The 26208-nt window shown below is 43.7% G+C and overlaps 1 protein-coding gene across 4 annotated transcripts in view; it reads right to left on the bottom strand.

Annotated features, from left to right (window-relative positions):
- The window catches only part of cadm1a (cell adhesion molecule 1a), a 416441-nt gene that overhangs the window by 87705 nt on the left and 302528 nt on the right, over positions 1–26208 (bottom strand). For 3 of the 4 annotated variants that reach the window (XM_024431990.2, XM_024431992.2, XM_024431993.2), the window contains exon 2: positions 14885–14902. The exons of the other annotated variant lie outside the window; for it this stretch is intronic. In XM_024431990.2, the coding sequence (XP_024287758.1) occupies positions 14885–14902 (18 nt within the window). The remainder of the gene's footprint in view (positions 1–14884; positions 14903–26208) is intronic. 4 annotated transcript variants of the gene reach the window in all.

Raw genomic sequence — 26208 nt, 5'->3', positions numbered from 1 at the left:
TCTGGAGAGACCTGAAAATAGCAGTGCAGCAACTCTCCCCATCCAACCTGACAGAGCTTGAGAGGATCCGCAGAGAACAATGGGAGAAACTCCCCAAATACAGGTGTGCCAAGCCTGTAGCGTCATACTCAAGAAGACTTGAGGCTGTAATTGCTGCCAAAGGTGCTTTAACAAAGTACTGAGTAAAGGGTCTGAATAGTTAAGTAAATGTGATATTTCAGTTTTTTGTTTTGAATAAATTAGCAATAATTTCCAAAATCCTGTTTTTGCTTTGTCATTATGGGGTATTGTGCGTAGATTAATGAGGAAAAAAACAATTTAATACATTTCAGAATAAGGCTGTAACATAACAAAATGTGGAAAAAGTCAAGGGGTCTGAATACTTTCCCTAGGGCACTGTTAACTGATCAATTTTCTTCTGATCAGAAACATTTAGCATACACTGGATTTAGGCTACAATTTTGCATTATTGATCTATTGACTCACATAGCAGCCTTAAATCAGTCCCACTGAAACCCAACATCCTGACTCACATGAAAATTCCTAATTTTATTCTGTAATCCATAGGTAGCATTATCAAAGCACGTCTCCGTATGCACGTCAAAATACCACTATAACATTTCCCACGCTTTTCTGCATTGTTTCATATTGCTGCCCATTGAGAGCTTCGGTATTGAATTTGTGATCAACAAACGGTATGAGGGTAGATATGGATTTAATTATATATATTTTTCTTACAGAGTTGGTCCCTGTTAAGACACCTTGCTATTTAAACAATTTCCTCTCTTTATCGACGTTATTCATGAGCTGATCTGCTATCTGCATAATCATCAACTACATTTTGCCAAATAGGAGATATTGGAAGTTGGAAGTTATTTGGAAGTTATCGAGCAAGCTTAGCAACTTTGGTTTACTTTTGTTTGACTGCCGTTACAAAGTGTTTATGATTCGACAACGCTATGGCCTGCACTCTGTGCGTCCTGAGCACGCTCTGTATTGACATGGCCTACTGCTGAAATGCACTGCAATTAATTGAGGAACATGATAACGCTCTGAATTTATCAACGGCCTGTTTCACAATTCACAACAATGTAATTGGCGATGAAAGTTACGCTATCACTACTAAATATCAGCTTCACTTGCTGTGAAATCTTCACCTACCGGTGCAGCCAAGATGGCAATGTGGCGCAGTGGCAATCTTATTTTGGGAGAACCCTGAGTGACCATATCTTGGTTTTAAATGGGCACCTCCAATTTTTGCAGTATTCCTGGATATCTGGGGATAAATATGAATTATTCCTGTATTGAAACTTGGTAGTTTCAGGACTCCCTCGTGTATGTGTTTTATGAGCAAACTGGTAAAGGTTGCTCCTGTTGGCTGACCTCGTGTGTGTGTGTGTGTGTGTGTGTGTGTGTGTGTGTGTGTGTGTGTGTGTGTGTGTGTGTGTGTGTGCGTGCGTGTGATCACAGACCGTATCACAAGCCAATAGAAGACTTCATAAATCAACCGTGGACATGCACCTGAAAATCTCCCCGTAAATCTACTTCGAAACCAAAAACACGCACATGTACACACTTTAAATGGATTTGAGCTACTTCATTAAAGTCAAGAGAGCGAGAGAGAGTGTCTTTGATTTTCATCATCTCCAAGATTCATCTCTTGCCTCCTGGATGCGTATCTCAAATATATAAAATAAAAAAAAATAAAAAAAACATTCAATATTTATTGTTCCCTCCCCTGGGAGCTAATAAGGGGAACCTGAATGGACCTGCAACACATCAAATGCTAATTTGCATGTCTTGTTGTCAGGGGAAGAAAGCAATCGCCAGGATAGACAAACAGGATTTAAATCTGCCTGTCAAACAACACCCCAAACAGCCCTGAAAATGAACCTTGCCAGAAAAAGGCACACTCCCCACTTGTAAGAAGCGAATTCAGCCTACTTTTCAATAAGGAACGCCATTATTGGATATATGCTAATATGCTATGGTAACATGCTAGGGTAATATGATATGCTAATATCCTTCCCTAACACTGTTTCTTCAGGATAAAGGTTATCCTGCAGAAGGTTAAGCATGGAAGGTAACTAGTGCAGCGGATGTCGCCGTGGCAATGCTGCTAAATTTAGTCTCCTACTACAGTGGGCTAGTGGGAGGTGTTCATTCGGTTATTTGTTCTTCCTCTGGTGAACAAACACTTGAACACGAGTCGTGAGGGGAATAATTACAAGGGAACATGCTCATTAATGACAACATCAAACGTACACAGACGTCACCCAGAAAATGTCAACGTTATCGAGTCACTGACGTGTGTAACGTGTAAACATTTTATTTCCTCGATTGCAACACTCACTAACGAGTTCCAAACTGCCTCTGGAAGCATCATCAGCACAATAACTGTTCATTGGGCGCTCCATGAAATGGGTTTCATTGGCCGAGCAGCCGCACACAAGCCTAAGATCACCATACGCATATGCAAGCGTTGGCTGGAGTGGTGTAAAGATGCAGCCATTGGACTTGGGATCAGTGGAAACACGGTCTCCGGAGTGATGAATCACGCTTCACCATCTGGCAGTCCGACGGACGAATCTGGGTTTGGCAGATACCAGGAGAACGCTACCTGCCCCAATGCATAGTGTCAACTGTAAAGTTTGGTGGAGGAGGAATAAATTGTCTGGGGCTGTTTTTCATGGTTTGGGCTAGGCCCCTTAGTTCTAGTGAAGGGAAATATTAACGCTACAGCATACAATGATATTCTAGACGATTCTGTGCTACCAACTTTGTTGCGACAGTTTGGAGAAGGCCCTTTCCTGTTTCAGCATGACAATGCCCCTGTGCATGAAGCGAAGTCCATACAGAAATGGTTTGTTGAGATCGGTGTGGAAGAACTTGACTGGCCTGCACAGAGCCCTGAACTCAACCCCATCAAACACCTTTGTGATGAATTGGAATGCCGACTGCCAGGCCTAATGGCCCATCATCAGTGCCCGACCTCACTAATGGTCTTGTGGCTGAATGAAAGCAAGTCCCCGCAGCAATGTTCCCACAACTAGAAGAAAGCCTTCCTGTTATAGCAACAAGGGGGGCCAACTCCATTGTAATGCCCAAGATTTTGGAATGAGATGTTCGAGTAGCAGGTGTCCACATACTTTTGGTCATGTAATGTATGTTTACTCATTTATTTCCCTGAGCCTCCTTTTGCCATTGAAAGGCTCAGTCTGACTGTGTGGCTGTGTTGATATACATTTTTATATACACAGTCTACATTCTAGAGACCTCAAACTCAATTCTGGACCTCGAAGCCAGTTTCACTGCATTTTTTTTATGGTTCCCCTCTAATCAGGGATCGTTTTAGACCTGTGACACAAGGTGTGTGCAATTACGAATTAGTTAGAACAGAAAACCAGCAGGCTATGGACCTCATAGGGTAACAGTTGAGTAACCCTGCTCTAAAGCCTTCCCATAGAATAAGTAATGTAATAGGATCTCTATGAGCCTAACCTGCTTACCCCCTTCAAATTTGGAGGATACATATGCAAATAAAAGATGACTGGTTATTAGTCAGAATAATAAGATCAGCTTGTGATGTCATGATCTGGGTCACAAACTCCCACCTGAACAGGCTAAAATTCCAGGCATTTAAAAACATTATTATTATATATTTTTTTAAACAGCTCTTACACAAAAAGGGCATTATCAAAATTTGGTAATTAGACCAAATGAAATGAGTAGGTAAAATGATGAGAATATGTTTTAGCAGGTGTTTACCAAAAGAAGAGATGGCACTGCATGTGCAACACAAATAGTTCTGATAATACTGAATGTGTCACGTCAGAAACCGCATCCAAAAACTTGCCCATGTCAGACCATGTCAGACCACGTCAGAGCATGTCAGACCACATCAGACCATGTCAGAGCACATCAGACCATGTCAGAGCACGTCAGACCATGTCAGACCACGTCAGACCATGTCAGAGCACGTCAGAGCATGTCAGACCATGTCAGACCACATCAGAGCATGTCAGAGCATGTCAGACCACATCAGAGCATGTCAGAGCACGTCAGACCATGTCAGACCACATCAGACATGTCAGAGCATGTCAGACCACATCAGAGCATGTCAGAGCATGTCAGACCATGTCAGACCACATCAGAGCATGTCAGAGCATGTCAGACCATGTCAGAGCATGTCAGACCATGTCAGACAACATCAGAGCATGTCAGAGCATGTCAGACCATGTCAGACCACATCAGAGCATGTCAGACCATGTCAGACCACATCAGAGCACGTCAGACCATGTCAGACCACATCAGAGCATGTCAGAGCATGTCAGACCATGTCAGAGCATGTCAGAGCATGTCAGACCATGTCAGAGCATGTCAGACCACATCAGAGCACGTCAGACCATGTCAGACCACATCAGAGCACGTCAGACCATGTCAGACCACATCAGAGCATGTCAGAGCATGTCAGACCACATCAGAGCACGTCAGACCATGTCAGACCACATCAGAGCATGTCAGAGCATGTCAGACCATGTCAGAGCATGTCAGACCATGTCAGACCACATCAGAGCATGTCAGAGCACGTCAGACCATGTCAGACCACATCAGAGCATGTCAGAGCATGTCAGACCATGTCAGACCACATCAGAGCACGTCAGAGCATGTCAGACCATGTCAGAGCATGTCAGACCATGTCAGACCACATCAGAGCATGTCAGAGCACGTCAGACCATGTCAGACCACATCAGAGCATGTCAGAGCATGTCAGACCATGTCAGACCACATCAGAGCACGTCAGACCATGTCAGACCACATCAGAACATGTCAGAGCATGTCAGACCATGTCAGAGCATGTCAGACCACATCAGAGTCAGACCATGTCAGACCACATCAGAGCACGTCAGACCATGTCAGACCACATCAGAGCATGTCAGAGCATGTCAGACCACATCAGAGCACGTCAGACCATGTCAGACCACATCAGAGCATGTCAGAGCATGTCAGACCATGTCAGAGCATGTCAGACCATGTCAGACCACATCAGAGCATGTCAGAGCACGTCAGACCATGTCAGACCACATCAGAGCATGTCAGAGCATGTCAGACCATGTCAGACCACATCAGAGCACGTCAGAGCATGTCAGACCATGTCAGAGCATGTCAGACCATGTCAGACCACATCAGAGCATGTCAGAGCACGTCAGACCATGTCAGACCACATCAGAGCATGTCAGAGCATGTCAGACCATGTCAGACCACATCAGAGCACGTCAGACCATGTCAGACCACATCAGAACATGTCAGAGCATGTCAGACCATGTCAGAGCATGTCAGACCATGTCAGACCACATCAGAGCATGTCAGAGCACGTCAGACCATGTCAGACCACATCAGAGCATGTCAGAGCATGTCAGACCATGTCAGACCACGTCAGAGCACGTCAGACCACATCAGAGCACGTCAGAGCATGTCAGACCATGTCAGACCATGTCAGAGCATGTCAGAGCACGTCAGAGCACGTCAGACCATGTCAGAGCACGTCAGACCATGTCAGAGCATGTCAGAGCACGACAGACCATGTCAGAGCACATCAGAGCATGTCAGACCACATCAGAACATGTCAGAGCATGTCAGACCATGTCAGACCACATCAGAGCATGTCAGAGCATGTCAGACCATGTCAGACCACATCAGAGCATGTCAGACCATGTCAGACCACATCAGACCATGTCAGAGCATGTCAGACCACATCAGAGCATGTCAGAGCATGTCAGACCATGTCAGACCATGTCAGACCACATCAGAGCACGTCAGACCATGTCAGACCACATCAGAGCACGTCAGACCATGTCAGACCACATCAGAGCACGTCAGACCATGTCAGACCACATCAGAGCACGTCAGACCATGTCAGACCACATCAGAGCACGTCAGACCATGTCAGACCACATCAGAGCACGTCAGACCATGTCAGACCACATCAGAGCATGTCAGAGCATGTCAAACCACATCAGAGCACGTCAGACCATGTCAGACCACATCAGAGCATGTCAGAGCATGTCAGACCATGTCAGAGCATGTCAGACCACATCAGAGCATGTCAGACCATGTCAGACCACATCAGACCATGTCAGACCACATCAGAGCACGTCAGACCATGTCAGACCACATCAGAGCACGTCAGAGCATGTCAGACCATGTCAGACCATGTCAGAGCATGTCAGAGCACGTCAGACCATGTCAGAGCACGTCAGACCATGTCAGAGCACGTCAGACCATGTCAGAGCACGTCAGAGCACGTCAGAGCACGTCAGACCATGTCAGAGCACGTCAGAGCACGTCAGAGCACGACAGACCATGTCAGAGCATGTCAGAGCACGTCAGAGCACGTCAGAGCACGTCAGAGCACGTCAGAGCACGTCAGAGCACGACAGACCATGTCAGAGCACGTCAGAGCACGTCAGAGCACGTCAGAGCACGACAGACCATGTCAGAGCACGTCAGAGCGGGACCATATCACATGGCTTCAGTGACCAGACTATCAGATCGATCATTCTCAACACAACTCGTCTAGATCTGTACCTTGGCAAATCCTCTAACTATCCTTGTGTGCATCTACCGCCATACATGTTTGGAATAACAACAAAGGAATGCAGCAGAGAGAGATGGATAAATCACGGTAGCCTCGCCTACAGATGGGACCGAGCTACAGCTCAACATACATACACGTATAGATGTGCATGTGTTTGAGCAAGGAGGAGGAGGAGCCACCTTGGCAAATTCAATGAGAGAGACGTGTGTGCGTATTGGATGAGTCTTCAGCAAAAATCTATCTCTACTCACCAAGAGTTGGGGGAAAGTCTCTCAACTCACCCAGCATGCACCTGACCAGAAAGCAGAGGATAAACAAAAGCAAAGATATGGTCTAACAGCACCAGAATGGACACAGGGACATGTGCATAATAGAGGACGGCTATTGTATCTATGCTTCAATGAATTGACTGAGCAATCAAATAAATGACAATTCCTTACTGACAGGAATCAAATTAATTATTTGCAAATGGAATCTTGTAAACACAGAACCAAACTAGCATGTGCAAAGTAACATTAGTTTCTCCCTTTAAAGGCTCTCTAAGCTTTGCTGTGCATTTGCTTTCTGTGCATGTGTCAACAATCAACAAGGCTTGCCGTCATGCAAGAAAGGATTCATATCGGTTCCATTTGCATAACTTGTTCAAACAGATCTGTGACATTATCGTTGTATGTAATTAGTGACGTTCAAAAGCGCTAGCACAGAGCATTGATCATTCTGGCCTAGATTAAACTTGTCAGATGAGGATGCTCTGTACGTTCAGCAGCACTAGCCTACACTGTGTGTGTGTGTGTGTGTGTGTGTGTGCTCGACTGAACTTGTGTGAGTGTACTTGTGCACACATTTGAGTGTGTATGTGAGACAAAGAAGAGACCCGAGTGTGTCTTTGCTAGTGTGTGGTACATTACCACGCTCGCCCTGACATGAGAGAGAGCACCACCGGTTGGGAGAAGCCCACATGCGGTGCAAGTCAGAGACAGCTGGCTGATGGCTGCAGCACACCGCTGGATTGGAAAGGTCATTGGTCCTGTTCTCTATGTAGAGGGGAACGTAGAGGGTCCGGCAACCAGGGCTGGTACTAGCCCCCCAGTACACACTGCCAGTTCGATCAGAGAAAATAGCACCAGTGGCAAATTAGCATTGACCATGGGAGTTGTGTACAGAAGTGGCTCTTCAGCTGGCTAGCACACAGCAGGCTATTGAACAGACGCAGTGAGGAGCTCTTACTGTGCCACGCCCTTTGTTGAACTGTACTCTGCTAATGCTAACTGCCAATAAGTAAGTAATGTTGCTGGAACGTTATTGGAATGTTAATGGAGTGCTTGTAGAGCTTTTTGCCCTATTAATATGCACAAGGCTGGTGTCCTACCTTGAGATGAACACTGAACTAACAGAATTGATTGGGTGAAAAGCAAGGTTGCCACTGTAATGGTTACATCTAACCAGTTCTGTCAGATTAGTGTTGAAGGGTCTATTTTCCAAGCATTTAACTAGGCCTGTAGCTTGTGTCATACCACAGCTAAGGGGACATTTTAGAACAAACAAACAATGCTGTATTTTGACATGGTGAATTTGAGAGGTCATCTAGTCATTTCTCACTGAGAGTGTGTTTGACAGTCAATGTGTATCTAAGCACTCTAGATGATTTGATTCTCATCCGATGGCATTCTGTGTATGTGTCCGTCTCTCTCACTGTGTGTGTGTGTGTGTGTGTGTGTGTGTGTGTGTGTGTGTGTGTGTGTGTGTGTGTGTGTGTGTGTGTGTGTGTGTGTGTGTGCATGCGTGCCTGCATGTGTCTGTGTGAGTTTTGTTGGTGTTCCCGCAAAAACAAGAGGCTCTTTTTTCCTCTCCCTGCAATTTTTCACAATCCAATTCTGCTGTGGACCAGATTAGTGGCAGTGGCCATTGACCCCTCCATCTGTGAGTGGGAGACCCTGTTCAACAGAAATGCACGGTGATGCAGCCTTGCCAAAGTCCCTAACCAACCAGTCACCGTCTCATATTCACACATACTGCTTTGAAGCAAAGAACCCTAGCCTGGTCCCAATCTGTTTGTGTCGTCTTGCAAACTCCTATGTTCAATGTCATGCTAAATCATAGTTGGCTGTACAGCACACACATATCTGGGACCAGGCTAAAATAACCCTGCGTCTACTCAATAAAAGAAAATCTATTAAGTCTGATTTACACCATTTAGAAATGTCCTGCTTTTAAGATGAAACATATCTCATTAAATGGAGGAAAGAGGACGTTATAGAGATATTTTATTGCACAGTAATAAAATAAAAAGGTTTGTTAGTGATGATGCTGAATCATTCAACGACGTCAAGTGTCTTCATTTTCCTCAGAAACGTTAATGGTTTCTTAAATACCGAGGGTGTTTTAGTATTTGAGATAGCTCGCTCATTCAAAGGGAATGACTAAGAATGATTCCACATCATCGTTGACTTTTACTAAGTCATTTCACTAAGAGGTAATTGTTTGAATAAAAAGAATTGTCTCAAGAACAAACACTTATGAAACACACTGGCAAACAACTCTGTACTACTTATCATGTTAACAGTGAACTGATGTCACCCAGAATCATGAAGCATATTCCAAAAGGGCCTAGCGCTTACGTTGTGATTACTCGCCCCGAAGAAGAGTTTGAAGAAGCTTTTGTAGTGGCTAATTAGCAACGACGGCATGCCGTTTTTACATGCAGATTATGAGACAGTGTTTATAAACTGACCTCCTACGCCTCCATGCTTTGGAGGAGAAGACACCCAGAAAAATCCCTCAAAGGCTATTCTGTAATGGTCTTCCCTCTCTCTCTCATTCCCTCATCACCATCCTCCTCTCCACTCAGAGAGGAGAGAGTGGGGAGACATTTGCAGTGCATTCAAATAAAAAGAGGGAGAAGAGAGGTAAACAAGGAGGGGGAAGCCTGGCCTGTGTGCTGCTAATGACCAGGAAAATAGAGTTCACGTGGGAGCTGTCCATGGATGGATGGATGGATGGAGAGAAGTGGTGCAGAACAGCATCTGAATCAGGGGAGGGATGGGAGGATGTGTGTGTGTGTCTGTGGGTGGGGGAGGGATGGGAGGATGTGTGTGTGTGTGGGGGGATGGGAGGATGTGTGTGTGCCTGTGGGTGTGTGTGGGGGAGGGATGGGAGGATGTGCATGTGTCTGTGGGTGTGTATGGGGGAGGGATGGGAGGATGTGTGTGTGTGTGTCTGGGTGGGGGAGGGATGGGAGGATGTGTGTGTGTCTGTGGGTGTGTGTGGGGGGAGGGATGAGAGGATGTGTGTCTGTGGGTGTGTGGGAGGGGAGGGTGTGTTTGTGGGTATGTATGGGGGAGGGAGGGAGGGGAGTGTGTGTCTGTGGGTGTGTATGGGGGAGGGAGGGGAAGGTGTGTATGAGGGAGTGAGGGAAGGAATGGTGTGTGTGTCTGTGGGTGTGTATGGGGGAGGGAGGGGAGGGTGTGTGTGTCTGTGGGTGTGTATGCGGGAGGGATGTGAGGATGTGTGTGGGGGAGGGATGGGAGGATGTGTGTGTGTCTGTGGGTGTGTGTGGGGGAGGGATGGGAGGATGTGTAGGACAGGAGGTTGTCAGAGAGGCAGTGGTGGCCTGGGCGAGCTACCAGACCGCCTGCCATTATGCTCTCTCATTTGGAAATCTCTTTCAGGAAGGAGAGAGAGGGAGGGAGGGAGGCAGGGAGAGAGAAGGACGGATGGAGGGGTCTCTTCTCCTCCACCCCCAGCCAGATAAACAAAAGCAAGCTGAGCCCCTGCAGAAGGGCTGAAGGAGGAGAGAGAGGTGGTGAGAGAGAACAAGAGGGAGATACAGAGAGAGAAAGAGAGAGGTGGGGAGGTAGAGGGCACTGCAGCAGAACACAGGCTATCAGCATCCCCCCCCCCTCGCCTCCACACTCACTGTTTCTCCTCTTGGTTAGTGGTGTGTGTGTGAGAGGGAGTGCCTGTGTATGTGCTACGTGGCTCTAGCACCTGGCTGTCTCTCCACAGCCATCTTGTACACGAACACAAAACAAAGCATTTACAAACCTGCTGCTCTCTACTATCTAGTCTGGTATGTCTGTCCTCTACTGGTGTCTCCATGCCCTCGCGAAGCTTACTTACAATCCACTTGTATTTGAATTGCTCCATGAAGATTATCATCATCAAACAGTCTGCTCTACAACACCTGCAAACCAATCAATTCAGAGGAAAATATAGTGGTTGCATTGGTGTTTTCAACAGGCTTTGGAGGAGATCTAGAGTAAAGGAATGCAAAGGGCACACAAGTAAACATTGACTAGAACCACTCAACGACAAAGCACGTGTGCAATGTTGCAGGCATAGCTCTGTGTCGTAGTGTGTGCGTTTCTAGTTTTATTAGTGGTATGTACAGGATACGCATGGTGTACGCCGTCTAACAAAATTGCTTACTCTCTGGTTCCTTCTCGACAATGCCACAACAATAACACATAATAAAGATGAGAATGCGAACAAAGTAAATAGCTCAGTGGAATAGAATATCTTTTTTTTGCATCAGTATAATACAGGAAGGCACAATTTATAGTCCAATATTTACACATCAGAGAAAGGTGGAATGTGAGGGCAAGTGTTTAAATTGTGCAGTATTTGCAGGCTTTTGTGTGTGTGTGCACGTGCAGAGCGAGAGCGAGAGAGAGAGAGAGCGAGAGAGAGCGAGAGAGAGAGAGAGAGAAAGAGTCTGTGATTTGTGAGAGAGAAGAGCGTGTATGTGATCTCAAGGACCCATCTGAACACAGATATGAATCCCTGTACTGTGGCCTGCAGATTAACTGCCATGCGGAAGCCCCTGTCCTCTGCTCCCCTCACATCTCCCTCTATTGATTGCCCAGAAATAACCCCCTCTCTCACACACACATAAACACACTTGCATGCACACACACATACACACTAATGTCATCAGTGCGTTGGGAGAGGGGGGGGGCACAAGGAGTCCTTGCGGCACAGGCTTGTCCTTAAGGTCAGAGCCAGGAGGCAGACACTGTTCAACAAGGCATATTTAGGAGGTCCTGTTGTTGTAAAATCTCAGCGCAGCCAATTTAATGTATTTCATGTATTCCAGGACTTGGACATCTGATTCAACTGAGAGGTTGAATGAGACATTTAGTAAACATGATTATAGTGCATTAAATAATTTGTTGGTCTTTTCTGTTAGATTGGGTAATTTTCATAGGACTTTATTGACCTTATCTCACCTAAATGAAATTCCAGTCAGTTATACTAAAACGGGATCAGTCTAGACAATTGATAGACTGAAACACAAAGGTCTCAGGCTGAAACATTCATGTATAATAGAGGTGGTGGATTTACCGGGCGCAGTGTTGCATTACTAAGTATTTCTTCTAATCAAGTGTCTGGAGAATGTATCTACTCCTCTGCGCCTGCGAAACATCATTAGGACAGCCTCTGTTTATCGTCTGTTCAGGAAAGGAAATAGAATTCAAATCACAAATTGTGAAAATGCCCATAATGTCAGCTGAATCATTTTATTTCAATTCCCGACTTCAAAGGGACTGGAATTGATCCTGATCCTACGCTATGCTAGGTCTAAATTCCAGCACGAGTGCTGTCCTTCCTGTCGGCTCAGTGGGTAGAGCGCAACGCCAGGGTTATGAAAATGTATGCACTCACTACTGTAAGTCACTCTGGATAAAAGCATATGCTAAATGACTAAAACGTCAACAGCTCTCCCCTCAACAGCTCACCCCATCAACAGCTCTCCCCATCAACAACTCTCCTCATCAACAGCTCTCCCCTCAACAGCTCTCCTCATCAACAGCTCTCCTCATCAACAGCTCTCCCCTCAACAGCTCTCCTCATCAACAGCTCTCCCCATCAACAGCTCAAATCAAATCAAATCAAATCAAATCAAATTTTATTTGTCACATACACATGGTTAGCAGATGTTAATGCGAGTGTAGCGAAATGCTTGTGCTTCTAGTTCCGACAATGCAGTAATAACGAGCAAGTAATCTAACTAACAATTCCAAAAAAAAACTACTGTCTTATACACAGTGTAAGGGGATAAAGAATATGTACATAAGGATATATGAATGAGTGATGGTACAGAGCAGCATAGGCAAGATACAGTAGATGATATCGAGTACAGTATATACATATGAGATAAGTATGTAAACCAAGTGGCATAGTTAAAGTGGCTAGTGATACATGTATTACATAAGGATGCAGTCGATGATATAGAGTTGTCCAGTATCCATATCAACAGCTCTCCCCTCAACAGCTCTCCTCCTCAACAGCTCTCCCCATCAACAGCTCTCCCCGCAACAGCTCTCCTCATCAACAGCTCTCCCCTCAACAGCTCTCCTCATCAACAGCTCTCCCCTCAACAGCTCTCCTCATCAACAGCTCTCCCCATCAACAGCTCTCCCCTCAACAGCTCTCGCCATCCACATCTGTCCCCATCAAGTCCTTTAGGGATTTACTGGAAGTTTACAGCCAGCAACTTTTACCAGTCCTCCAGCCATAAAGCACTTTATAGTTTTTGTATTTTACTTAATATATAGATGGTGACTGTACAGTACATTATGTTTTTGGCAGAGGGGAAGGAGAGCAGAGCAGTGATGCTCAGTTGGCAATCTGTTGTAGAAGACCACAGCATAACAGCGGGTGGGGTATGATAGGACAGGATATCACTGAGCATAGAGCCGTGAAGGACTGTCCTCCTCTTAGCAAGGGCTGGGCCCTATCCAATCCCCCTCGGGAAGAATCTTTCGCAGCTCAATTCTAATTTATATACGTATAAATAACGGAGGGTGACATTAATAATTGGATCGAAGGCAGGGGCTAAACACACACACACCAGGCCCTCTGCCAAGCGAGGCAGTGTTTTTGCGAACGCTAGTTCAATACTGGCTCAGCATCTTTGGTGTGATTGAATGTGGATGGGGGGGTGGGTGGGAGCATTAATCGCCCGTGCCGCAGTGAGGGGCGTTGTCGGGCCGTCTAGTTTCAACGTCTGACTGTCCTCAACCTCTTGTCTACAGTAGTCTACAGCTAACGTGCTAAAAGCCAACGGTCTAGTTCGGATATGAGGCTGTGAAGGTGTTGGATAATTCTGGTCCCAGAGACCCACAGAGTGTGCAGGCTTTGGTTCCACCCCTGCACCAACACACCTGATTCAGTGACTTAACTGATAGTGGTCTTCAATTTAGACCATGATTAGATGAGCTAGGATGGAAGAAAAAACATCCACACACTGTAGCTCTCCAGGACTGGAGATGTACTAGAGTTGTTGAGAGAGTCGTGACTGTATGCTAACTGCTAAAGTGCTATTTCATTGTGGCTGACTGTTTGAAAGACAGTCGAGTTGAAGACAAAAAAAATAGACCTTACTTTGTAGCTTGTGTAATTTCTTTTAGTTCCAACCACAAATTCAGACCAGTTTGCCATGGTACCATGGTGTAACACAAACAGACAGAAACAGGCATTGTTAGCAGGCAAATGAGGAACGGTGTTGTTTTGAAGCAGGTACGTCCTGGTTTGCCATCCATTTAAAAGTAACTAAGTATGAATGAAGTGGCATCCTTCAAATAACCTCTTAAGTTTTGCTAAGGAGTATCAAAATGATTTCATTATGAATAACTTGTGATATATTCTAGTGAGGCATGTGAGATGAGAAGCTTTGAAACTGGTTCATCGAAGTCCTTCCAATGTCATAATTCATTCACAAAAATACTTTGTTTTATGAACAATGCAAACAACTTGACATACCACAGACCATCAACATCTAAACACCTAACACAAAACAACACTGACAAGAAAAAGAGAATGTGACAAATTGGAGCTCTAGAGTCTAGTGACCTTCTGCTCATACAAACTGGTTTTAAGATCAGCTCTCCCTGCCTCCATGTCTAACATCATCCATTATGCAGTACTCAACAAAACTGACCCTAGACCAGCTATAGAGAGCAAAAGGTTGCAAGAACAAGAGAAGAAAAGACGTGAAGAAGAAACAAAAGCAGGTGCAGAAGCAAGAGATCGTCTATCAGCAGCTATGGAGCGGCGACGGCGGCGGGGGAAGATGTACGAAAACAGAGGAGAAGGAAAGGCAGTGAGAGAAAAAGTGTGATAAAAGAAAATTGATATGGAAAGACCACTGCGATAGTTAGTATGCAGCACACAAACACTAGACGCTGAGAGGCGACCATTCTGTAAAAACTAAGAGAGAAGAGAAGGGCACGAGTGAGAGAGAGAGAAATCAATGAAAAGAGAGAAGAAGGAGGGGGGGTTTACCTGGGTACTGAGCAGCTCCTGTGTCAGGGGAAAGGGGGAAGGAAAAGAGAGAGAGAGTAGCGTTAGCATTAGCGATAAGCCCCTTTCACCACAGATTAACAGCCCCCAACATCACCAGTGCAGAGGAGAGGTAGCTCACTAGCATAGCGTGAGGCCAACATATGAAGGCAGAGAGAGAGGATTTCTAGGGTGCTTGATTTCTTGATTTCTCAGGGAAAGGGTGAATAGTTTCATTCATTCAATAGCACACATGGCATTTCAATTCAGTCAATTCACCAGTAGAAGATTTGACTTTTCAGTTCAGTCACATTCAATACAGCTTGACATAATCATAGTATAATAAACATAGCTTAATATTGAACACCTCAGAATTGGTCTGAATAGCAAGCACAAGCTTATTGGTGGTTCAATTCATATGACAGTGAATGCAAATTACACCATTTCAGAGATGTTAGGTACCAGATTTGTCCATCTGTGGTTTCTGCCATCGCTATCTGCTATCCCCCTGAAATGAGCATCTTCACCCATAATGCAATTCATTTGTCACCCGTTACATCTTTAAAAACCGCTCTACGCCAACCGAGTGTCAGGATTCTGCTCTGAGGCTGGTTCTGATTAGACAACCCATATCCTTTCAACATTTGCCAAATTTCAATCACGGTGACATACTAATTATCAATTCTCCAAGAGACAAGTGGGAGTCTGTTGATTCCTCCTAGTAGACGAGAAATCAGTTGAAATTTTCAGAGTGGAGACTGAAAAGAAAATATATCCTATTTGGTTTCCGTTTATATCCTGAGAGACATTTCAACTCGTATTTGTGGCACAGATGTATTTAATGGATGTCTGAAATGGTCTAAAATGTATCATCGGCTGACATCATCTAGATTTTATTCCATTGAACTTTGCTGAGCAATCAGCCTGAATCTCTCCAACCATCTACTGATACAAAACAAACCAACATGTAAAAACATAAGTGGTACATCGTTAGAAAAAGTTGTTCCAAAAGGAGTGTCCGGCTGTCCACATAAGATAACCCTTTGAGGGTACAGGTAAAACCCTCTGTGGAAAGGGTTCTATATGGAACCTAAAAGAGTTCTACCTGGAACCAAAAGGGTTCTACCTAGAACCAAAAAGGGTCCTTCAAAGGGTTCTCCTATGGGGACAGCTGAAGAACCATTTTAGGTTTGAGATAGCACCTTGTTTCTCAGAGTGTAGCCTAGTACTAGTAGCCTAATTATGCATATAGAAATTAAGTGTTGAGATTGTCAGCAGGTTGACTACACCAAAGCCCTCCAGGCCTCCATGAGCACAGTAATAGATTCATCAACACTGATACATAAACCAGGTTTCCATCCAACCTTTTTATGCGAGTAAAGTACATGTCGCATAAAACACTTCACGGCCTGATGGAATGCAAACAGCAAATTTGTCTGTAAACTTTCCAAATATGTAAATGTTCCAAAATACTCTAGACAAGGTGGGATCTTTTTGTGTCTGTAAAATGTATTATGTGAGAAATGGGGGGTGGAAACGCCTTTATGCGCAAATATTGATATAATAACCATACTTTTAAAGTAAACTTGGAGTCACGCGATGATACATGTATGTTGTGTGGTCCTCCCACTATGACTCGGAGAAAGCATGCAGTTTATTAGGCTTACAGATGAAATAAGTGATGATAAACTTCACAGGGTGGTGAAAGTGCACAGCGATTGATACTCCTTCCCAATAAATATAGAGGGTCTTATTCTGGTGACATGATTAATCTCACTATTTTGTCCATAATAATCTCATCATGTCGGCAAGCCTACCCGCACTGTATCTGCAAACTGTTGGCAAGCTGCGCTCTAACTAAACATTATTTTTGACTAAACCATCAGTAGAATTGAAAATGCGATGGAAACTCATTTGTAACTTGTATTTTTAATTCGGTACAGGGGAATTTAACCGTAAAAGTCATTTTTATGTGCACTACGTCATCACACACATCCTTTTATCAGCAACAAGTTCACCTCTGGTGGGGAAATTTGCATATTGTTTATAATGCAGATTTTAGAATATTCACATTACAATCTGTTGCCAATTGGATGGAAAAAAGCTACTGACATGAATAGCCTGACATGGAATATCTTTCTGTTTTTCTCTCTGCATTGTTTGGAAGGGCTCGTAAGTCAGCATTTCACTGTTAGTCTAAACCTGTTGTTTACGAAGCATGTGATAAATAAAATGTGATTTGATTTGTATTTGAATCACTCATACATGTTCCTTACTCAGTCTGCTGTTAGTAGGCTAAAACACACACACACGCACACACACACACACACACACGCGCACACACACACGCACACACTCAGACCTTTCTTGATAGTCTATTCCTGTAACTCAACAATAGTCCTGCTCAACAATAGTCCACATTGCTATTTATCTTATGGAGTCAAATGATATGATATGCATTTGATAGACTTTTTGAATATAAATGGCATAGTCTCATTATGGGTTGCAGGTGAGTTTTACAGTATATCAAATTATTACCCACTACACACACACACACACACACAGAGCGAGTACAAAACAAACACACACGCATACCCAAAACCCCAGCACCACCGCAAGCCAGTCTCCTCTGCTTAAGGATTCCAGTCATGGCCCAGGCCACGGCAACTAAGTGGTTCAGAGAGCCACGGGGGGACCCAGGCCGCCCTGGAGATCAGGTTCCTGGAACACAGGCCAGGGGGAAGGGGCTTGCAATGTTAAGTAAATGCCAGACGGGTGTGAATAACTCTGCATGGCCATTTCAACCCCACTGGTCCTGAGGGGGGCTGCCTGGCTAACCTGCCAACCCCTCTTGCCCGGCATGGCCATGTCGCCGGTATGCAACCATCGAACCCTCCAACAACCCTGGAGGTGAGGTTAAATGCTGGAACCAGAGAGATGCATTAAACATGAGTCATTTCAAATGAAAGGTAGCTACACCCTACTCTAAAAATGATAGGAACATTAACCAGGGGTCAGACAGGCTGGGCTGCATTAATGAAGGCTTGATGCCTCTCTTTAAAATCACCTCTACAGCCCGCAAGAACACTTCACTTCATAAAATGGCTACAGAACAGCTCAAAGACAGGCCGGCCTTCTCTCTCGCACACACACATCCTCATCCCTATGCATGGACACACACAAACATTTCTGGGTGTGAGAGACCTGCAAGAATCTCTATAGCAGCAGCAAAATATGACCAAGTTCATATTCAAAGCCTCAATAGAAATACGGGCCTTATTGCATATGTAATATGGTTTGTATTGCAGACCTACAGTAGGTTAATAATCCAGACATAGCAATCTGCTACTGTCAGCAAAATCCTATCAAGTTAAGGAGCTTCTGACAGCATTAACCCTCTGCTGAACTCTCTACATTAACATTAGTTCAACCCTTTCCTCCACTGATCTAAGGCCTTACTGGAGGAACCATACCACTAACCTTGTCATCCTTGTCAACCTTTTATGTAGTAGTCCCAAAAGTGCAAAGCTCGCCCACCCTGTGCGCCAGCCCCAAAATAAAGTGTACCGAAGGTATTTGAAAGAAAATAATAGGCAATCTATTTTTGACCCAGGTCTGAATGGCACAGATCCAGACATGGGGAAGTTGGCGGTAGTTGGGTCCTCCTCTTCCACCCCCACCCCATTCAAAAGGTGGAGTGTAACCGCATTATGTCGTGATTAAATCGGAAATCTGCAGCTGGAGGGCCATGAAATTGGACATGATGAGTGTGCCACATTAAAAAGTAATTATCGATACCGCTCTCCCATTGTCTCCCTTACAAGCCGCTGAAGTGAATCAAAGTCTGAATGAAAATGGATTCAACCTTGTTCCAGTCAACACTGTAACAATTTGTTTTGTTTTCAAAGCCCCAGTGACCCAATTGTGACTACATTACTGTGAGAGCATTCTTCTCGTGATTGAGATCATACTGTATTGTGTGTGTGCCACTGTGACTCTGTGTGTGTGTAAGTGACACAGACTGCAAGAAAGACATCTACATGTCTGAAATATCACTTACTCACTCACACACACACGCAAACACACACACACACACACACCAGGGGATGAGACGAAGGCCACTGTTGAGCAGGGACATAGTGGAGCTCTATGAAACCAGCCACTCTCGCTCGTTCTCTCTCTCTCCCCCCTACACTGGAAGCATCGGCTCGGCTCGCTCATCCACGCTCGGCGTCTGAGTCAGTATGGAGAGGGACTTAACAGCTGTCTGCGGCGCCGCGATTAAACGCCTGCGCTGTCATACTGATAAGCTGGCGGTGATGGGAAAATTCCCCCGCCATGTCCCAGCCTGACCTGGGAGAGGAAGGCGAGGTCACCACCACAATCATGGGTGGCGCCGAGAGATTGGGAAAATATCAAACCCGGAGATCTTGGATTAATGTAGGTTTCTTAGTGTTTCAAGAGGGGGGGAAAACTATGTGCACTGCAGAGCAGACACAGTGTAGCACTCATTTGGAATATGAAGTTATTTTTGTGTGAGTTTTCCTGTTGCACCGCTGAGACAGAAGAAACCACGGATGAGGTCTGTTGTTACTAAGCGCTGTGATGCACTGTGCTGATTGTGCACGACGCCTGTAAGGTTAAGATGCACTGAAGTACCATAAGTGGCAAAGAGTCATCATAAAAAAACATGGCCCTCGTCATGGCTCTAATGTAAGTCAGGGGTAAACTGCAAACACAACGTGACTCACTCATCTCTGAGTGGACCTCTCTCCACTGAGCCAACTCATTCAGCACTATCTAGGCTAAATAGGCTATACAAAGCATACAGACTGGTTACATAAATGATGTAAGGACCATACACGATGTCGGATCTTAATTGGAGCCAGTTCGCTACTTTTGTAAGAGTTGTAAAAATGTTCGTAAAGGAAAATCAAGTCTGACATTTCAAAGTGGGAATTACAAACTTCAGAAGACTTTTTAAACATTAAATACACTTTTTAAAATTCCCACATTGCAGGAAAGTTCTCCTTCAACAGGGTGATCAAGATCCTACACCTGCATGTTAACTTTGCATGTGAATGTACAGTATGTAACCAATGCTGTGTAAGTGCAACTCAAAATAAACATTCCAGGGCCAAGGCAGTTCCAGAGCATTAGGAAAGTATTCAGACCCCTTACATTACAGCCTTATTCTAAAATTGATTACATTTTTCCCATCATCAATCTACCACAAAACCCCACAATGACAACGTGAAAACAGGTTTTTAACAAATGTATGAAACATTAACAAAATTAACAATAAATATTCAGACCCTTTGATATGAGACTCAACATTGAGCTCAAGAGCATCTTGTTTCCATTGATCATCCTTGAGATGTTTCTAAAACTTAATTGGTGTCCACCTGTCTATATAAGGTCCCACAGTTGACAGTGCATGTCAGAGCAAAAACCAAGCCATGAGGTAGAAAGGATTGTCCATAGAGCTCCGAGACAGGATTGTGTTAAGGCACAGATCTGGGGAAGGGTAACAAAACATTTCTACAGCATTGGTTCTCAAGAACACAGTGGCCTCCATCATTCTTAAATGAAAGCAGGTTGGAACCACTAAGACTCTTCCTAGAGCTGGCCGCCTGGCCAAACTGAGCAAACTGGGGAGAACCATCTCTGCGGCACACCATCAATCAGACCTTTATGGTAGAGGCACATGACAGGCCGCTTGGAGTTTGTCAAAAGGCACCTAAAGACTCTCAGACCATGAGAAACAAGATTCTCTGGTCTGATGGAACCAAGATTGAACTCTTTGGCCTGAATGACAAGCATCACGTCTGGAGGAAACCTGGTATGGTGGAGACAGCATCATGCTTTGGGGATGTTTTTCAGCGGCAGGGACTGGAAGACTAGTCAGGATCGAAGGAAAGATGAAGGGAGCAAAGTACAGAGAGATCCTTGATTAAAACCTGCTCCAGAGCATTAAGGACCTCAGACTGGGGCAAAAGTTTACCTTCCAACAGGACAACGACCCTAAGCACACAGCTAAGACAACGCAGGAGTGAATTCACTGAATGTCCTTGAGTGGCCCAGCCAGAGCCTAGACTTGAACCCGATCTAACATCTCTGAAGAGACTTGAAAATAGCTGTGCAGCAACGCTCCCCATCTAACCTGACAGAGCTTGAGAGGATCTGCAGAGAAGAATGGGAGAAACTCCGCAAACAGAGGTGTGCCAAGCTTGTAGTGTCATACCCAAGAAGACTCGAGGTTGTAATCGCTGCCAAAGGTTCTTCAACAAAGTACTGAGTAAAGGGTCTGAATACTCATGTAAATGTTATATTTAAATATATATATAAATATAAATATATATATATACACACACATTTGCAAAAATGTCTGAAAAACTGTTTTTGGTTTGTCATTATGGGGTATTGTGTGTATACTGATAAGAGAAATTTAAAAAAAAAATCAATTTTAGAATAAGGCTGTAACGTCACAAAATGTGGAAAAGGTCAAGGGGTCTGATTATTTTCCGAATGCACTGTACATATGGTTGACTACTACTTAGTATTGCAGCAAATAATGTTGTCCATGTAGACAAAAACATGTGCGCAAAAGTGGTAGCCACCACTGTACATAGCTACAAAGCAACTAATCTGTTCTGAGGTTGTATAATTATTCCACTAGTAGTTGCTGTGGTATATAAGGCCATTGGCAATGGTAAGTGTGACACTTGTACAGTACATACAGCCCTACACCAATATTGCATATTTTATTGTAGACAGTCAATGTCCCTATCTGTACCTCCCTCCAACCACATGTTGCGTTGTGCTTTGGCCAGGAACTTTATCTTATTACTGGTCCCAGTGTTTCCATTTTGGGGAATTAGGCTATTGCGCGCAGGGCTCCGTATTGCTAGCGGGATGGTTGGGGTTCAGGGAAAGCACAGATGGACACCACTGACTGGACTGGGGGGGGGGCTGGAGCGTGACCCACCACGCTGTCGTGTAATTAAGAGGTTAGGAGGGCCGACCGTGTTCTCATATCAGAGGGGGATTGGTTGGATAGGCCATGGCGTGCGGCATAGACACCACGGCAACAAGATTGGCTCGCTCAGTTATTATCTTACAAAACAACCAGGCACCAATACCTGTTTAGATGGCGTGACAAAATAATGGTTCAGATGTGCGCCTGTATTCTTTTTCTCAGTAGGACTAAAGCTGTTTTTGGAATAGCAGTTTACAGAGTGATAGAGGTATGATTTAGGACAAATCCACAGAACAGAATGATGCAGAGACTCAGACCTTTCTCTTTTAAAACGTACAGTACCAGTCAAACGTTGGACACACCCACTCATTCAAGAGTTTTTCCTTATTTAAAAAAAAGTATTTTACACATTGAAGAATAATAGTGAAGACATCTAAACAATTAAATATTATGTAGTAACAAAAAAAAGAAACTTCAAGACTGTTGTAAAAATTATTCCAGGTGAAGCTGGTTGAGAGAATGCCAAGAGTGTGCAAAGCTGTCATCAAGGCAACGGGTGGCTGCTTTGAAGAATCTCAAATATAAAATATATGTTGATTTGTTTAACACTTTATTGGTTACTACATGATTCCATATGTGTTATTTCATAGCTTTGATGTCTTCACTATTGTTCTACAATGTAGAAAATAGTAAAAATAAAGAAAAACCCTGGAATGAGAAGGTGTGTCCAAACTTTTGACTGGTACTGTATGTCAAACAAAAACCAATGATTGCAAAGTTAAACAAACCATACAACTCTATGTAAAAGGACTACAACTTCCACAAAACAAGTTAACTTGAAAAACTGTGCAGATGCAAAGTTTTGTAACAGAATGACAGTTTGTGCCGTTCATGCTGTCATTCTGAATAGAGTTGTATGGTTTGTTTAACTTCGCAATCATTGTTTTTGTTTGGAATACATTTTAAAGTAAACATATTTTGGGCTATAATTTTTATTTGTCGGGAAAGATGTGTCAGTGTTTCTATGTTACAGAAGTGTTCCAAAACATGATGGCTATAGCCAATAAATCTATGTAGCTTCAAATTACAACTTACCCTACATTTACCATAATGTTGTCATCTAGGCTTTAGAAGAGAAAATCTACATTCTGGACTTTGAGGTTTATCAACTGAAAGCCTGGATGAAACCATAAGTGAGTGAATATAGGAGCCGGGTTGAACCAAGCCAAAGGCACGTCTAGTCTGGGTTGAACCAAACCAAAAGGCACGTCTAGTGTCTTCTCGGATGAGACTTAGCCCAGTTTGAGCCTGGGGTCGTGGCAGGGCCTCAGTCATTATTATTAAATGAGCAGAATGGATTTGTGGTAATGGAAACCCAATGGCTCCAGACAGACATGGAACCGGGGTTACGAGCCCAGCGAATGACACTGATAACCGGACCGCTCAACTGTACCTAGAGTGATGGGCCATTCAACGAGCTCCATTCAGGTTGATTCATCGTGCCTGCCGCCACCACACCACTTCCGGGGACAACAAACAAACAGATCTATTTGATGAGTTCGGATTTGAGTTTTCAGGGTCACTTTTAGAAACCACTTTATACTTTATGGTTGCACTAATGCACTTACACTTTTATGAGCGGATTAGGATCAATGCTAGCCTACTTGTGCATAGGCATACTGATGAATGTATTTAGGCTACAGTTGTTTGCAAGGCTCATACAAGGGGCTATGACTCAAAGCATAATCAAATCGAATTGTCTTGGTCACATACACATATTTTAGCAGATGTTATTGCGGATGTAGCGAAATTCTTGAGGGTGTGTTCGACAACACAATGCCCAATGTTGGGGCAAAAACGGTTTCTGAATCTGAAATGTAGGACATTAGCCTCTACATTGGTAGATCATAGATAGTGTTATTCAAGGCTTTTCTGCCATTGAAATCCTTGGGTGGGCCGCCTGTTTTATCAGGTCGCTTTAGTCCAGAAAGTGTCCATTGGAATGGAAAAACACTTTATACAGAACAATGTAAAGTATCTGGAAAAGATAATGGACCTATATGTTTTTTTTATTGTAGAATCTTTGAGAACTAACTGACTGACTGTATAAAAGATACAGTCAGCGAGAATAAAACATTATTATATATTTTTGCAGTATATTTAATGATTATGTTTAAGCTAAAGAACACAGTATTAGCCATGGCAAAATGCATAGAATTTCAGGAAATTTGTTTTAAAACTGCAACAAAAAAAGGACAAATATTACTGTACAACACTGGACTGAAAAGATACAGAAACCCTGTATTACCGTATACAATACAAGGAATGTAACGAAAGGAATTGAATTACTACTCAATAACAAATATTACATCATGCCAAGAGCAAGACATAGGACAATAAAACATAATGTAGCCTATTTCAGACCAGAATCTGGTCTGGTTTCTTTTTCACATACTGGCAATATATTGCTAATCAAATTGCAATGCTAGGCTATGTGGAGAGATATCAATATCAGAGAGCAATCTATTGAAGAGCGTACTATCACTTTTGTATTCATAATTTACCAATAGTATTGGGGCCTACAAGATGTATGTTGACGTGCAGAAAAACATTTGGCTATCTACTTTCCATCTGAGATAAACACATATATTTTTAGCCTACATGCCACATATTCAACACATATCCCATCATGCAGTGAAAATGGGTTTTAGAGGTAGGATAAAAAGTGCTCCAATACAAAGATTTGCTCCAAACCCTTTAGAAACCATGAGTCGGAATGCTGCTGCCCTGCCTCTCCATTTCCTCCCTCTCTTAGCCCTGTTTTTGTCTCTTTACTAAATTGAATCAACTTGGTCGGGTCTACATATCATACAGTGCCTTGCGAAAGTATTCAGCCCCCTTGAACTTTGCGACCTTTTGCCACATTTCAGGCTTCAAACATAAAGATATAAAACTGTATTTTTTTGTGAAGAATCAACAACAAGTGGGACACAATCATGAAGTGGAACGACATTTATTGGATATTTCAAACTTTTTAAACAAATCAAAAACTGAAAAATTGGGCGTGCAAAATTATTCAGCCCCCTTAAGTTAATACTTTGTAGCGCCACCTTTTGCTGCGATTACAGCTGTAAGTCGCTTGGGGTATGTCTCTATCAGTTTTGCACATCGAGAGACTGAAATTCTTTCCCATTCCTCCTTGCAAAACAGCTCGAGCTCAGTGAGGTTGGATGGAGAGCATTTGTGAACAGCAGTTTTCAGTTCTTTCCACAGATTCTCGATTGGATTCAGGTCTGGACTTTGACTTGGCCATTCTAACACCTGGATATGTTTATTTTTGAACAATTCCATTGTAGATTTTGCTTTATGTTTTGGATCATTGTCTTGTTGGAAGACAAATCTTCGTCCCAGTCTCAGGTCTTTTGCAGACTCCATCAGGTTTTCTTCCAGAATGGTCCTGTATTTGGCTCCATCCATCTTCCCATCAATTTTAACCATCTTCCCTGTCCCTGCTGAAGAAAAGCAGGCCCAAACCATGATGCTGCCACCACCATGTTTGACAGTGGGGATGGTGTGTTCAGGGTGATGAGCTGTGTTGCTTTTACGCCAAACATAACGTTTTGCATTGTTGCCAAAAAGTTCAATTTTGGTTTCACCTTATTCCACATGTTTGGTGTGTCTCCCAGGTGGCTTGTGGCAAACTTTAAACGACACTTTTTATGGATATCTTTAAGAAATGGCTTTCTTCTTGCCACTCTTCCATAAAGGCCAGATTTGTGCAATATACGACTGATTGTTGTCCTATGGACAGAGTCTCCCACCTCAGCTGTAGATCTCTGCAGTTCATCCAGAGTGATCATGGGCCTCTTGGCTGCATCTCTGATCAGTCTTCTCCTTCTATGAGCTGAAAGTTTAGAGGGACGGCCAGGTCTTGGTAGATTTGCAGTGGTCTGATACTCCTTCCATTTCAATATTATCGCTTGCACAGTGCTCCTTGGGATGTTTAAAGCTTGGGAAATCTTTTTGTATCCAAATCCGGCTTTAAACTTCTTCACAACAGTATCTTGGACCTGCCTGGTGTGTTCCTTGTTCTTCATGATGCTCTCTGCGCTTTTAACGGACCTCTGAGACTATCACAGTGCAGGTGCATTTATATGGAGACTTGATTACACACAGGTGGATTGTATTTATCATCATTAGTCATTTAGGTCAACATTGGATCATTCAGAGATCCTCACTGAACTTCTGGAGAGAGTTTGCTGCACTGAAAGTAAAGGGGCTGAATAATTTTGCACGCCCAATTTTTCAGTTTTTGATTTGTTAAAAAAGTTTGAAATATCCAATAAAT

The sequence above is a fragment of the Oncorhynchus tshawytscha genome, linkage group LG09 (genome assembly GCF_018296145.1).
Source record: "Oncorhynchus tshawytscha isolate Ot180627B linkage group LG09, Otsh_v2.0, whole genome shotgun sequence".
Classification (NCBI taxonomy): domain Eukaryota; kingdom Metazoa; phylum Chordata; class Actinopteri; order Salmoniformes; family Salmonidae; genus Oncorhynchus; species Oncorhynchus tshawytscha.
This window is presented reverse-complemented; position numbering and strand designations above follow the sequence as displayed.